A 16,102-nucleotide genomic window follows, 5' to 3' on the forward strand; every position below is an offset into this window, starting at 1 on the left:
TCAGGTTACCATAAACTTGACCCCCGGCCCAATCATTCCCGAGAACCACAGATACACCCTCTACAGGAAACGTGGCTTGTAAACCGACGGTGACCGGTCCTGACACCAAATCGGACTCCAACTGGATGACCTGAAGGGGAGCACTAACACCGCCCCCGATCCCCTGTAAACGAACACTATCCCCCGTTGCCGTCTCCTCGGACCATGGCAAAATGCCTTCAAGCATTAAAGATTGATGGGCCCCTGTGTCTCTCAATATCCTAACCGGTCTCCGGTTAGTCGAGGCTCCATCCAGTGACACAAACCCCTCGGAAATAAATGGTTGGTAACCCTCTTGATGGCGATTTCTTACGCTAGCCATCGCATTCGGAGTTGTAATAGTCGGACTCCGCTCTGGGTTGTCCCTTTTCATGAGGTAACAACTGGACATCAAGTGTCCAGGTTTTTTGCAAAACGCGCAAGTAGGCCCGGAGGAAAAACTCGGGGTCTGCCTCGGGCCCCCCGAACTATAAGTTTGTCTTGGGCCCGCATCCCTCTGATTTCGAACCGGTGGGGTATCATAGTTGTCCCCATAATCATCTCGAGGCCGCCGCCATGTATGGTCGTTCTCCGCACCTGCTGTTCCCCACCTCCCCTGCGGAGATCTAGGCGAGGAGTTAGGTTCGTGGACCCCTATTCGGTGGGTTAAGGCATAATCATCTGCCATGGTGGCTGCGTCCCACAACTTTGGTACCTTCTTTTCCTGCAGGTACACTTTGATGTCCTCGTGGACACACTGCTGGAATTCCTCCACCAGGATCAAGTCCCGCAATGTCTCGAAGTCTTTCCCGACTCCTTTTGACTCACACCACCGATCAAACATGTTTTCTTTCACTCTGGCAAACTCCACATGGGTCTCACTCTCCCTCTTCCTGGCATTCCTGAATTTTTGCCTGTAAGCTTCCGGAACCAACTCATAGGCCTTGAGGATGTGCTTCTTCAGTACCTCATAATCTGCACATTGGTCCATTGGTAATGCCGAATAAATTTCCTGAGCTTTCCCCACCAGCACACTTTGTACGAGTATGGTCCAGGCCTCCTCCGGCCAGTTTAATTGTCGAGCCACTTTCTCAAAGTGTGGGAAGAATTTCGCGACTTCCTTTTCACTGAACGGTGGAACCAGCCTCACATGTCTGCCCACATCCCAGGTTTTCTGGTTAGGTGTCGACCCCGTCAGCAAGGGTGGTGCCTCTCCCCGTTCTCTCATTAACTCCAGCTCCTTGCATTTGATTTCTTGCTGAAGCTCCATGTCACGTTCCTTTAATTCCCTTTCCGCTTTTCTCTCCTCTGCTTCGAGTTCCCTTGTTTTCATCCTTTCTTCTGCTTGTTTCTCTTCTCTCCTCTCCTCTGCTTTCCTTTCTTCTTCTTTTAACCTTTCCTGGAGTTCTCGTTCCACTCTCCTTTCCTCCGCTTGTTTCTCTTCCCTCCTCTCTTCTGCTTTCCTTTCTTCTTCTGCTCTTTCCTTTTCTGCTTTCCTTTCTTCTTCTGCTAACCTTTCCTGGAGTTCTCGTTCCACTCTCCTTTCCTCTGCTTGTTTCTCTTCTCTCCTCTCTTCTGCTTTCCTTTCCTCTTCTTTTAACCTTTCCTGGAGTTCTCGTTCCATTCTCCTTTCCTCTGCTTGCTTCTCTTCTCTTCTCTCTTCTGCTTTCCTTTCTTCTTCTTTGATCCGTTCCTGGCTCCGTAATTGCAACTCCAGTTTCCGGAGCTCCACGTCTTCTGGTTCTTCGGGTAGCCACTCCCAGGCTAACTCGTCCCATGTTCCTAATCCCACCATAGATTGTATCACCGTGGCCTGCAACTCTGCCTTCCTCAAATTAGTTCGGACCTCCAAGTTAAAATGTTTGGCCAATTTCAAGAGATCCGACTTTAGCAACGCTCGGAACTGTGCCTCACTCGGGGTTACCCCAAAGTTCTGTGCCACAAACGCCATGGTGCCTATCGTTAACACCTGTTAACCTTCACCCCAAGACTTTACCCCAATTTCCCAAAAAAAAAATATTACCAATTAATAATTAATTAATAAATTTTAATTAACAAAAATATTATTATTTTATTATTTTATACACTTTTAGATCCCGGACGTAGACCCAATTGCGAAACCGCAAATCGTAATTTGGACGAGCCCCCAATTCTGTTACGTGGTCCCCTCAGTGACTACCTGGTCTCGGTGACCCCCGGACCGGGAGAGGACCTTCGCCAGCAAGTATTATTATATAGGCGCGTTCGCCACGCAATCCATAGGAATTTCACCCAGGAGAAACTGATTTCAAGGATATATTTCCAGGGTAAGGATATTATACAAGGTCAAGGATACAATCACGGATATTTCCCCGAGCAATCGACAACAAACAACCAGGCACAATCAATATTACAACCATGTGAACTCATCTACACAAACTCTAAGATGGCCATCTTATACTAATACATTCCTCACGTGAGCCCCACTCCTGACTCCCTCCGTGGTCAATGTCTCTCCTCTCCGCACACGGGCGGTTGAACGAGCCCCGGGCGGACGTGCTCTAAACGTGCCGTCTCGGACCGGGACAGCTGTTACAGCGCACACCTCCTTGCCAAGCAACGGGGCAAAAACCCAGCGCGGCTTCCAACGGGCGCGAGGCCCAACGTGCGGACCCGTACGCGTCTTTGTAGACGGGGCAAACTGTCCCGGACGCTTGGTTTCGTGCACGAACTCACGGTGACTGGACGTGTCAAAAGGTATTTACCGCCCAGGTAACTCCTCTCGCCAGACGGGTTTCGAACCGGCGCGTTTTCCACGCAGCGCAAGGTCGATTCCACCTTTCGTCGGAGCGGGGCGAGGAAAAAGAAACCTTCCTTTCCCTCGTGTCTTTCTCCTCCGTTTCCCGTCACTTCCGCTTCCGGCCACTTCCGTTTCCTGCCACTCTTTCAGAAGGGCTCCTGACCCTCCAACCACAACAACTACACAACAACTTAATATACTACACACGGAAGCAAAGACCTGCATGGTAATTCACATACATTCACATAAATATGTAACAAGAGGCAGCATATGTAATTTATAGAAAGGACAGTCAGGGTAATATTGTAAAAGTAAATACCTCTTGTATGTGGGTGGGGCCAGGTGAGGATTTCGTTACAAAAAGGTACACTGAGAAAGCATTACACGCTCCAGAAAGGACCATCATGATAAGTCTATCCAGTGTTTGCCAGCCACAGTGGCATAGCATGCTGTGGAGCCCAGAAGCAGGGAAAGACTTTTATTTTTGTTGGGGCCACCTCGTGAGTGGGAAGGCCTGTAGGACTTCACCCGAAAGAATGAAGAGGGGCGAAGAGAGAGGACACAAAAGAGGTCCCAGGAGTACGGAGGGCAGTCCAGGAGGTGTGGAGAGGAGGTGTGGTGGAAAGAACAGAGGGTCATGAGGGCTGGTTCTGGGAGCATATCCTGCATATCGTGGAACCTTTGGGAGAAGCAGATCACTCCCTGTTTTATGGTGCTCCTGATCGTTGGCTCTTGTCATCTTGGGTGCCTCTTGTCGCTAGCGCTCCTTGTGGCTGGCTTGTCTGGTCTTTGGGGTCACTCCTTTTGGTTAATTTAATCACTGGCTCTGTTTTGTCGTTGCTCGGGAAGGACGGCTCTCATAAATGGGGACACCGTTCCCGAGCTACACCATCGCTCTGCACTCCACGCATCGCTAAAAGGAAGTTCTCGCCTGCAATTTTAATGTTTGTGCAAGTGTGATCTGTGGCATCTAGTGTGGGTTAGAATTTCATCTTTATTTATTTATTTGTATAAAAGTTTGCGTTTTCCCCTTCTTCCTCTGTGTCTGTTGATTCACATGGTTTGTTCTGAACTTTTCGTCCTGTCCACCTTTTCCCCCATATTGTTTTATAAATAAACCTTTAAAAAGGTAAGAAACGTGTTCGATCCATCTACCTCCTATATGACTATGCGTGTTGCTGTCAATTTTGGCCCATTTGGGCGACCTTGAGAACGGTAAAGAGTAGATTAATTCAAGTGAACGCAGCAAGTTAGAAACCCCGTGATAACACCCGTGATAAGGGTGTTATCACATGATAAGGGTGATGAGGGTATCATAGAGGCTGTCGAAAGTGAAAATGTATTTCTGATTTTATTAATTTTATTTATGGGGCAATGTACATTTTACGTACACAGAGTAGTGAGGTTTTGGGGGGGACATTGGAAAGCATTAAGGAAAAAAATGAGCAAAATGAGGGGAACTTAGAGGGTGAGAAGGACAGGAGGAAGGGAGACAAAATATGTAGAGGCTGATTGAAAAGGGGAAGAAGGGAAGGAGAATGGGGGAAGGTGGGATGGATTAAAATATTTTGCCTCTGTGTTAACTATATGCGAGATAGCTCATAATTCAAAAATTTCGAAGAGGTTATTGAAAGCGTTCTAAATATATTTATTGCACAACCAAACGGATCTATAAATTTGCTGAAAGTATTATGGTATTGGGGAAGGTAGCGTGTTTTGTTTGTAAGACTTAAGATCATATTGTTTCATCTCAACAGCTTAAATGTGTCCCACGACAAAATGACTATTCACGAGACAATGAAGTCACGTGTTCCTGCCAGTGGGTTTCGATTATGAAATATTTACCATGAAACGATTGAGAAGGGGATGAAAATCACATGCCGTACTCTCCAGCCTCTTCCCCATCTTCTATCACACAATTCCTTGTGATGTCCTTTCCTTTCACCTTCTCTTACACTTCCAACACTCTCGCTGTCCCCGGTTCAATAGCACAGCCATGTAAGACCTCCCAACTGGAACGTACAGTCCTTACCAACTTGAAACACTCAAGCAACCCTCACGCAGTGTCGAGATGCTTGACTCCGCATTGCTAAACTGCGTTTATAGAAATGTGATCACACTGGCAGAGAGGGCCAGCTCATTGCCATTAAAAAAAAAAAAACTGTCCCTACTCACTTGGTCACTGCTCCCCTCTGCTAGTGTTCTCTTGCGTGTGCTTTTTCCTCGCCAACCTTACCAAATTTCCAAAAATTCTCCCATCTTGACCAGCACAAAGGCCCTTATCATCACAGCCCAACTGTGCTGGATAAGCCATGTGGTCAGAATGGAAGATGATAGGCTCCCAAAGATACCTATGTACGGAAAACTAGCACGTGGTAAACGTTCCGTAAGAGGGTGCAGAAACTCCGATTCAAGAATGTTTTGAAGAGTCACCTGCTTATGTCAAATATCGCAATTGCTGATTGGGAGCAGGAAGCCCTAAATCGCAAATCCTGGCGAGCCTTACTCTCTGCCATCCCAAAAATTGTGGACACCAAGAGAGAGCAAGAACGCAGGAGAGTTCGAGAAGGCAGTTTACGGATCTGCCCCTTATTGGCACCTTGATCTGCCCCTTATTGCGGGAGGAAATGTGTAAACAGAGCTGGTCTCGCTGCTGATTCTCGCTTCAAACACAGGTCTTCAATCTTCCCTCCAGTCTTCCTTCCCTTCCTGAAACTACCCTCCAGTCTTTGTCGAACCCTCGACGGACAGCCGATGATCATGATTCCTCCCATCACATAATGATAATGAATCAGACTGCCTGTGAAACACCAGGATGGCAGTTTATAGCTGGGTCGAAATTATAAACCAAGCTAGGTACAGCTCAGAGGCAAGCGTGAATACCGTTAGGCCATCCTGCCAGCTCGTGGTTCAGTCTTCACTTTAAATTTAATGATTAATGCCCTCATGGCACTTTGGGATGGTCTGTTTCTGAGATTGTTTGCTCCTTATACATTTCGAAACCCGTGGGCCAATTCCCATGGAATTTACAGTACCACATTATTTTCACATGCAGAAGTGTCAACGTTCCAATAAAAACTTTCAATACTTAATTACATTGATGTACTGTATAAACATGAAATAATGGCGCTTTGGGCAATCGAGCGTCATACATCGGGAGCCTCCCTCGGTGGGGAGTTTGGACCGCGCTTGCACGTTCGAAGGTTGATGCTCTGTATGGACTCGAGCCTACAGCTGTTAACTATTTATTTTCCATATGCAGAATGGAAAATGACATACAAATGGTCCTAAGTTTTCACATGACTACACTGAGTGTAACGAGTGTTCGCACGATCCTGCGTGCCTTTACAGAAAACTTCCTCCGTCATACAATCTCAAACAAGGAGATGAGGAGGTAATTTGGCTCATCATTTCCATGTTACACTCTGGTGTTGGGCTAGCGGCTAGGGTGCCGGCTTAGGATCCTAGGATCCTGGGTTCGAATCCCAGTCGATCGCTGAATTAACGCGAGGGGGGTTGACTCAGCCTGTAAACCATCCTTCCGAGGTCGGCTAATTGAGTACCAGTTCACTGGTAATTCCCTGTTTGTCGTTAAAGGCGGCAAAAAGGGTTGGCGTCAGGAAGGGCATCCGGCCGTAAAACATTGCTTCAAAAAGGGGACCAAAAAACAACAACAACCACGGTTCCCGAAAAAGGCCAACCCCCGCCAGGAATTGTCACCAGGGATTGTCCGCTTTGTGGGGAAAAATGGCCTCTAAAGGTGGTTATTTTTATTTTATATTATTTCCATGTTACACTCCAGAGTTAATTTTTGCTACTTGTGTGAACAACAATGCTGATGTTTTATTTAAAACCTAAATAGACTGATTTTGATCAAGTGACCCACATTGTATAAAAATAAGTACCAACCATATTGCCATGACTGAATTGAAAAGAAAAAAAATCTGAGTACAAGTTTGTTTCTTACCGTCGTAGCATCAACAGCATCATACATGATCTCCATCCAGCCTTTGAATGTTGCCTGCAGAAAAAGACAATTGTTCTCTTTGCAATGTAATGATTCAGTGCTTTTTTTTTCTTTTATTGTTGAAATTTGCCCTAAACAAGGCTGAGAGCCACTAAATGTGAAGGGCTATAGAGAAAAAGAAGAGGAACAAGTACAGATACATTCAAAGTACACCGCCCCCATGCCAAATAATTAAATATCCTACAGCGCGGCATTGCCGGGGCGCCTCCGGCACCCGGCAATACCGCAGTGCACCTCATAGAGGCTGCATTGGGAGGGACGTGTACAATAATTGATTGATTCATTGTATAATTAAAATCAAGAAAAGATTATCATAAAATATTTTCTTAATCAATTGGCTAATAGCATAACTAAACCACTTGTGCTTCATCCGAAGATGTATCTTTTAGGAATTTAATTAAATAAATCATTAATAAAAAAATTAAATAATTCATTGATTAATCAATAAATAATTAATCAATTAAATGATTAATCAATAAATCAAAAATATCCTTGATAGCCACATCACTTGGTCACTGTCATATCCAAATATTAGCTTCCGATCTCAAAACGTGCCTGAGATATTGGCCAAATGAGAAAGAAAATAAATAAATGATTAATAATGAAAATAAATAAATAACAATCATTAAAAAATTAAATTATTAATCAATTCCGTCATAGAACATATAAAGCACCACCATTTCATCAGAATCTGTAACTTTAAAAAAAAAAATTTTTTAGTCATTAATTGAATAATTAAATAATTAATCGATTAATTGATTAATTCATAAATCAAAAATAGACTTTGCAGCCAAATCACCTGGTCATTGACATGTCCAAATATCAGCTTCCTAACTCAAAAGGTGCCTGAGATAATGGTCAGAAGAGAAAGGAAATTTAATTAATCAAATAAGTACTTAATTAATCGCCAATAATTAAATAACTCCTCAATTAATTGATTAATCAAAAAACAAAAAATACCGTTTTTTACAAAGTACTTGCTCACTATTGTGCCGAAATTTCAGCTTCCTAGCTCGAAGGATGGCTGAGATATCGCCCGGCCAAACAAGAAAGAAAACAAGAAAACAAACAAGAAAACAACCGGAGTGAAAACTGAGCACAGTACTCCCTTTCAGCGTGCGTCACTGCCGAGCCCCCTTCGGTGCCCGGCAATGACGTCATGCAGCGCCTGGAGATGGCAGAGGAAAGGTGCGGCGTACAAAAACTGGCAAAACCTACACCTAGTCCTGAAACAAGGAAACCACTTCACAGGACCACAGTGCAAGAGGGGGTAGCTAGGCCAGGCAGAAAAAACACATTTTCCTACCCGATTGGGTGTTTTTTAGGAGACACCATCTCCGCACTGGATGGCCATTGACACCCAAAGGGAGCTCATCTGCCCTTTGTCAGGTGTTGCTTTTATTCCTGGCAGGGTGTCACAGTCACCCTTCCCACTTGCAAAGCTAGTGAGGGGTGACAGTTTTGATGCCGACAATCCGACCAAGTGGCAGGTCGCACTGGGTTACATATCAATACGCAATTTGGTGTCTGTCTGTTTGACCAAGATACATTTGGCCGTTACTTATCCAATTGCAACCAAACTTATAGTAAGGGAAACATATGAAAATCTGTTAACTAAATTGTTACCAAAAAATTTCTTCACCAATATGTTTGTAAAGGTGTGTAATAACATGTGTTAAAATGTTGAAGGTCAACTCCCGTGGGAAACCCAGAAAAAAAGCTGTTGAATTCGGGTACCGAAAAATTATTTTCGAGAATTTTTATTTTTTTTAATCGGCCCTTAAGTAACTTATGAGGGGTCAAATAAGGGTTTTTCATGATTCTGAGTTGATTGTTAACATTTATATTTCACCACAGACACTCCTTTGTGGAAAAATAATTTCTAAATAATATATCTCATTTTCTACTTTGCAGGACATGGAGTCTAGCAATATGGATGAAGACGTTACTCCACCTGTGCTCAATTGCTTCATCTGTGCACGCTCGGATACACCAGCTGAAAGGCTCATACAGGCAACTCCAAAGGGATACTCAACTTTATTGAAACAAGCAGAAACTGTCGAAAATGTTACTGTTGTGGAACGTATGAAGGAGGCTCAAAAGGAAGGAAAACTGAGGTACCACCAGAAGTGTAAAAATGATCTGTACAACAACTTTGTTGCAACCACCAAGAAGTCAGCTCAAGCATCAAAGGCAGAGAAAGAGTCATCAAAGTTGAAGAGAAGACGCACTACTTGTGAGTTCAGTTCATCAATTGGCTGCAGTTCTAGAAGATCACAGTCAGTTGACCTCCTGTATAAGGATGTATGCATTCTTTGCAACCAACCAGCCCAGCTCTACAAAAATAATCCAGCACAAGCTAGAAAGAAATAGAGTGCCAGATAATTTGACTGCAGATACACTGAAGGCAAGCTTGCTGAAGACAGCATGGAGTCGCGGGGATGACTGGGGCACTGAAGTCACTGGACGCCTGGAAGGGATCAACGACTTGGTAGCAGAAGAAACACTGTACCATTTGCGATGCAAACTTATGTTTGCGAGAGGTGACAGTTTGTGCAAGACTGATGAGGAAGGAAAAAGGAAGAGAGGACAGAGGAGTATTGATGAGGAGCGAGAGGCAATTTTTATTGAATTCTGCGAATGGTTAGACTCAGAATTAGAGCATGGGGTAATGAACATGGACCAAGTCCATGAAACGCTGCAGGAGTTTGATCAGTCACCAGAGAAGAGCCTTTCTTATTCAAAGCATTGGCTAAAGATAAAACTTCTAGAGAAATACGAAGACACCTTGTATTTCACAACACAGGAAAGAAGGGCAGATGTACTCTGTCTCAAAGATGGCACCGACAATATTCTGCGAGAGCATCATGCTAATCTTGACCATGGAGATGAGAAGACTCAGATCATAAAGACGGCACTCAAGTTCATATCCAATGATATTGCCTTGATTGATTTAGGTCCAAAGTCATACCCCACCACACACAGTATGACTGACATCGATAGTCAGCTGACACTTGTTCCTGCAAGCCTTCAGATGTTCTTGAGACCGATTGTCAAGACAGACGAAAGAGTTGCCGTTTGGGGGCAGAATTTTATTAAGGCCTGTCGACCTCGGTCTGGAGTATTGCCACACCAAATGGGGCTTGCCATACAACTTGATCATAGATTTGGGTCAAAATGGATGCTCAACAAGTTCCACCGGCTGGGATACACTGAGTCTTACACGGAGACACAAAACTACAAATACTGCTTCCTTAATAGTAGGAGTGGAGATGATGTTCCAGATACTTCTGGCACTCTTGACACCATTGTGGAGGAAACCGATGAACAGATCAATGATGAGGTTGCGGTTGATGCTGCGCTTGAGGATCAATCAGTGATGACAGCCAAAGTGCCAGCCAGTGAAAGTGAATTGTCAAGTAATGATCAGGTGGTCTTTATGGAGGTTGGGGAAACAAACAATGCAGTCACTCAGTTTGTTGGAGACAATATAGATTTAAACATTGTCTCTATTCACGGAAACACTCCGTTTCACTCAATGGGTTGGATCGAAGTCACCTCTCCGGCACCACCTTTGCCAGATCCACAGACAACAGCAGCTTTCCCCCGGGTGAAGTTGAAGGCACTCGACAAAGCTAAGATCCTGAGAGGAACTGAAGTAAAGATTATTCCATTTACGAACAGGAAACAGATAGGAACGAACGCGATCATGTTTCTCCCCCTCGCTGAGCTTTCCTCCTCCCTGGTTCATGATCAGCCACTCCTCACTCCAGGTGACACACTCTGGGCAGCGGGGTGGGTGATCAAAGCCAACGATCCTGAGTTCCCACACTCCAACTGGAATGGCTGGATGAAGAGAATCCATGCTAATGATGCAAAGCAGAGCACACAGATCGAGTTCCTCCCAGTTATTGAAGGAGACCCTAATGACCTCAACACCATCTTCACCACTCTGAAAGAGTGCATACGGCGCGCTGGGGTCGCTATAGTGACCTTTGATCTTCCGATTTGGCTGAAGGCTGTGAATATAATAAAGCAGGCAAATCTACCCGTCATTCCAAGGTTGGGGTCACGTGCATCTCGGCCTGTGGAGTCTGTAATGGCATTACATGCAGAAACTGCAGTCATGATGTTGTTGAGTCTGAAGAAGACATAGACAATGACTGTTGAAACTTCTGACATTGTGAATGAGAAATAACTCTTGAGTATTATATATGTATGTGAAATAAAAGCTACTTTGTGTGTAAATGTAAAAGTGAAAATATAAATGTTAACAATCAACTCAGAATCATGAAAAACCCTTATTTGACCCCTCATAAGTTACTTAAGGGCCGATTTAAAAAAATAAAAATTCTCGAAAATAATTTTTCGGTACCCGAATTCAACAGCTTTTTTTCTGGGTTTCCCACGGGAGTTGAACTTCAACATTTTAACACATGTTATTACACACCTTTACAAACATATTGGTGAAGAAATTTTTGGGTAACAATTTAGTTAACAGATTTGTGAAATATCTCATAAAATGCCCTTACTATTAACAGTAGGGGGTTACACAAGGAGGTTGTAGCGATTTCGCAATATTAATACTAACAAGCATTCTGAGTATCGCGCTGCAATACATGTCCCCTACCCGCAGTCTGTCGTCCGGAAAACTGTTGGGGAAATTACCAAGGGTTATTTATCCACAGGTTCTGAATCGTTCCCAATCGCTAATTACCTCAGGACGGGCTCACCTGTGATTCGCACTCGGGACTTCGATTTATACACCTTGCAGACAGGTCAGCAGAAGCACGAGAAAATAAGTTGTTGATAAAGAACCTTTTGAGTCGCTAAATATCAGTAATTTATTATATTTTCCGGTTCACGATCAATGATCGATGTGTATATATATATGTTGCTCGGGTTGGCTCCGCCCCTCCGGAAAGCACGCGCTGTGTCGCGCTTTTGACGTTCGCGAGACGAGGCTGAGGGCACGTGGTGCGGCTTGAGGAGAACTCCAGAATAAACAAAGTGCCATAACTTTGTCAAAAATGATCGAAACGTCGTGAAGTTCGAACTTTATCTGTAACTTATCATGAGGAAACCATGTACCAAGTTTAAAATCATTAGCATTAAGAGTTTAGAAAAAAAGTCTGGAAAACTGTTCGTTGCGTGACGGACTGACAGACGGAGGGATGGAGTGCAAACCTATAGTCCCCTCCGGTGTACACCGGTAGGGGACTAATAAGGGACGAGTAGGGATCCGAAGTTTAAGGTGGTAACCCTCTTTCTTTCCCCCTCTCCCCCCCTTCCGCACCCCCACCCGGGAGACCCCATGATCCGAAATCGAAAAATCGAAGCCTGGGCGATTGTGCGGGCCATCCAGAAGAAGGGCTATATCAGGTTTTGGAGCAATCGGTTGATAAACAAGGAATATTAACAGCTTTGACTTACCGCACTCCAAATTATAGTCCGGAAAACTGTTGGGAAAATTCCCAAAGTTCAAAGTGCCATAACTTTGTCAAAAATGATCGAAACTTCGTGAAGTTCGAACTTGATCTGTAACCTATCATGAGAAAACCATGTACCAAGTTTGAAATCATTAGCATTAAGAGTTTAGAAAAAAAGTCCGGAAAACTGTTCTTTGTCTGACGGACTGACAGACGGACAGACGGAGGGACGGAGTGAAAACCTATAGTCCCCTCCGGTGTACACCGGTAAGGGACTAACAAGCCTGTGTCCCAGTAGCGACGTGGCCGATCCACGCAAGTATTATAAAAAACGCCCACATCTTTTAAGTTAAAAACTCCAAATTCAGGGTACAAATATAACTTTGTGTGGGTGGTAACATAGGCCAGGTGGCCACGGACTCACGCGGGTGTGTGGGGAGCGGGGGTGGGGGAGGGGGGAGGGAGAGGGGGGGGGGGAATAAATTGTCTATATAATTGTGTACTGTGTAGCGCCAACTGGTAGTGGTAGTAAAGGATATTACAATTTCCTATTTTACCTGGGCAATGATGAGGTTAAAGCACTCTTCGCACAGTTGAATTTGTCCTTCTCGCCTCTCCCCCTTCCCCATTACCCGGTCTTGCACCTCAGATCCCACCCCAACCCCCACCCTCCTTTGCCTCTACCCTCCACCTACCTTTCCCCTTATTAGTCCCCTACCGGTGGACACAGTCGGGGACTATAGGCTTGCACGCCGTCAGTCCGTCTGTCGGTCCGTCAGTCCGTCAGTCAGTCTGTCCGCCCGTCACTCAAAGAACAGCTTTCCGGACTTTTTTTCTAAACTCTTAATGCTAAAGATTTCAAACTTGGTACATGGTTTCCTCATGATAAGTTACAGATCAAGTTCGAACTTCACGACGTTTCAATCATTTTTGACAAAGTTATGGCACTTTGAACTTTGGGAATTTCCCCAACAGTTTTCCGGACCATAATTTGGAGTGCGGTAAGTCATAATACTGTCGTCTATGACAGTGCTACCCAATGCCGGTAGGGGACATGTTTGCAGCGCACTACTCAGAATGCTTGTTCATACTGATCAGATGAAGTGCTATACAGTCACGTGAAAAAGTAAGTACACCCCATGTAAAGTTTTGACTTTTTCAACATATTTCAACATACAGCTATTTGATCTTCATTTCGACAATATTGATAGATAAAGGTGATATAATATAACAAATATCATGAAACATTTACATTTTGTAGTCCATTGTGTAATTTAAATAAACATAAATGCAAATTTCGCATGTGGAAAAAGTAAGTACACCCCTACATTTCTCACTACTTCAAATACCTAAAATTAGAATCAGGTGCACCAGCTCAGGTGCAAATGATTAGAACATCGTTAGAGAGGATCTTGGAGGAACCTGTCTTATTTAAACATCAGACATTTAGTTTGGTTTGCTCTTTGTTGTTGAAGTGTGTGGCGTCACCATGCCTAGATCAAAAGAGCTCTCTGAGGCCTTCAGAAAGAAGGTTATAGATGCCTACGAGTCTGGGGAGGGATTTAAAAAGATCTCCAAACAATTTGAAATCAATCATTTGACTGTCCGGAAGATCATCGACAAGTGGAGAAGATTCCAAACAACTGCCAACTTGTTCAGGCCAGGCCGCCCCAGCAAGTTCAGCCCGAGAGCAGACCGCAAGATGCGGAAAGAAGTCTCTAAGAACCCCAGAATGTCATCACGGGACCTACAGGTAGCTCTTGCCACTGTTGATGTCAAAGTGCACGAGTCTACCATTAGAAAGAGGCTGCACAAATTTGATCCATATGGGAGGTGTGCCAGGAGGAAACCTTTGCTGTCCAGAAAGAACATCAGGACAAGACTAAAGTTTGCCAATGAACACCTAGGCAAAGACCAGCACTTCTGGAACAATGCGCTCTGGACAGATGAGTAAAAGGTAGAGCTATTTGGCCACAGTACCAGAAGACATGTTTGGCAAAAACCAAAGCCATCATTTGACCACAAGAACCTGATACCAACTGCAAAGCATGGTGGTCGAAATATTATGGTTTGGGGCAGCTTTGCTCCATCAGGGCCTGGGCAGCCCACCATCATAGAATCCACTATGAATTCTTCATTGTACCAGAGGGTGCTTGAGGATAATGTGAGGCCATCTGTCGGAAGTTGAAGCTCAACCGAAGGTGGGCCTTGCAACATGACAATGACCCTAAACATACCAGTAAATCCACCAAGGAATGGCTGAAAAGAAAGAAATGGTGGGTTCTGGAATGGCCAAGTCAAAGCCCGGATCTAAATCCCATCGAGATGTTGTGGGAGGATTTGAAACGAGCTGTGCATGCAAGAAACCCCTCAAACATCGCACAGCTGAAAGAATTATGCATGGAGGAGTGGGCAAAAATTTCTCCCAGTCTATGTCAGAGACTGGTAGACAGTTATAAGAAACGCCTACTTGAGGTTGTTTCTGCCAATGGGGGCAATACCGCCTATTAGGGCCAAGGGTGTACTTACTTTTTCCACAAAAGGAAATGGCATCTCTGTTAATTTTTTGTTGAATAAATTATTGCAAAGTCAACTTTTCATTGTTTTTTGTTCAATTAGATCACCTTTATCTATAGATACTGTTTAAATGAAGATCAAATATTGATATGTCCACATATGTTAAAAAGATTTTAAAAAAACATTTCATGCGGTGTACTTACTTTTTCCACATGCGAAATTTGCATTTATGTTTATTTAAATTATACAATGGACTACAAAATGTAAATGTTTCATGATATTTGTTATATTATATCACCTTTATCTATAGATATTGTTGAAATGAAGATCAATTAGCTGTATGTTGAAATATGTTGAAAAAGTCCAAACTTCACATGGGGTGTACTTACTTTTTCACGTGACTGTATGTATGTATGTATGTATGTATGTATGTATGTACATATATATATATATATATATATATATATATATATATATATATATTGTTGTGGTTTTGGAATAAAGGATAATTCTCCCCCGTAGGTAGACGCACCACAACATGAAGCCTCGCGATAGTTCAGTTATTTCTTCATGAATGTAAGCGTAGTCCTGTCCTGTGATAGTTTTGCGTTGAGCAGGCCCGTGAGTAGGGCGTCTTTTGGCGATAGCATGCCACGTGGCAGGCCTGAACAAGTCTGGCGAGGCCGAAGGGAGGCGCTGCAGGAGGGAGTGGCCGGTAAGCAATGAGCCGCCAATCAGGGCTCGAGGGGAGTGGCTAACCACGACGATGAGAGGTGGGGTTTGGAACATTCGAGTAAGGCCGGGGCGGAGCCATAAAACCCTGCTCCGAGCCCCCCCCCCCCCATGTCAGATGAGTTGAGTTCAAGTTTGAGTCATGAGTTGAGTGGAGTTCAAGTTCTCAGTTCAGTAGCGTCGGAGCCCTTGTGAGAGTCAGAGTTGAGTTGAGCTTGAGAACGCAAGAGAACGCACCGCCGAACGAGTGCATTGAATTGCCGGTTATCGTGATTATACACGAACTTGCCCCGTGCCCCGTGCCCTGCATTAACCGCACTCGAGAAGACGACCCATGCCAGGCCACAGACGCGCGATCTCCTCCTGCCTGCCTTCTCCCGCATACATGCCGTGACCGCCAGAGAGCCACGCCGGGCGAGCTGCCCCGGAGCGACCGACGGCAAAGCGTGTTTGGCACGCGAACTTCTTCTCTTCTTCTCCCCGTGTGCGTGAATGGGCCCTGTGTCTGGGATTTAGTTAGATTGGTTACACTTCTGCTCTGTGCCCCCTTTCCTTCTGTGAATCATTGTACAGTGTAAATAAATTGTGTTCTTCCTCTGA

General features: G+C 44.4%; 1 protein-coding gene across 1 annotated transcript in view; it reads right to left on the minus strand.

The window, feature by feature from the left end:
• Positions 1–16,102, minus strand: part of LOC137433392 (sodium channel protein type 8 subunit alpha-like) — a 128,863-nt gene that overhangs the window by 19,104 nt on the left and 93,657 nt on the right. Inside the window, exon 11 of the mRNA XM_078785219.1 lies at positions 6,765–6,818. Within this exon, the coding sequence (XP_078641345.1) occupies positions 6,765–6,818 (54 nt within the window). The remainder of the gene's footprint in view (positions 1–6,764; positions 6,819–16,102) is intronic.

The sequence above is a fragment of the Myxine glutinosa genome, chromosome 10, assembly GCF_964187855.1.
Source record: "Myxine glutinosa chromosome 10, kmMyxGlut1.1, whole genome shotgun sequence".
Classification (NCBI taxonomy): Eukaryota; Metazoa; Chordata; class Myxini; order Myxiniformes; family Myxinidae; genus Myxine; species Myxine glutinosa.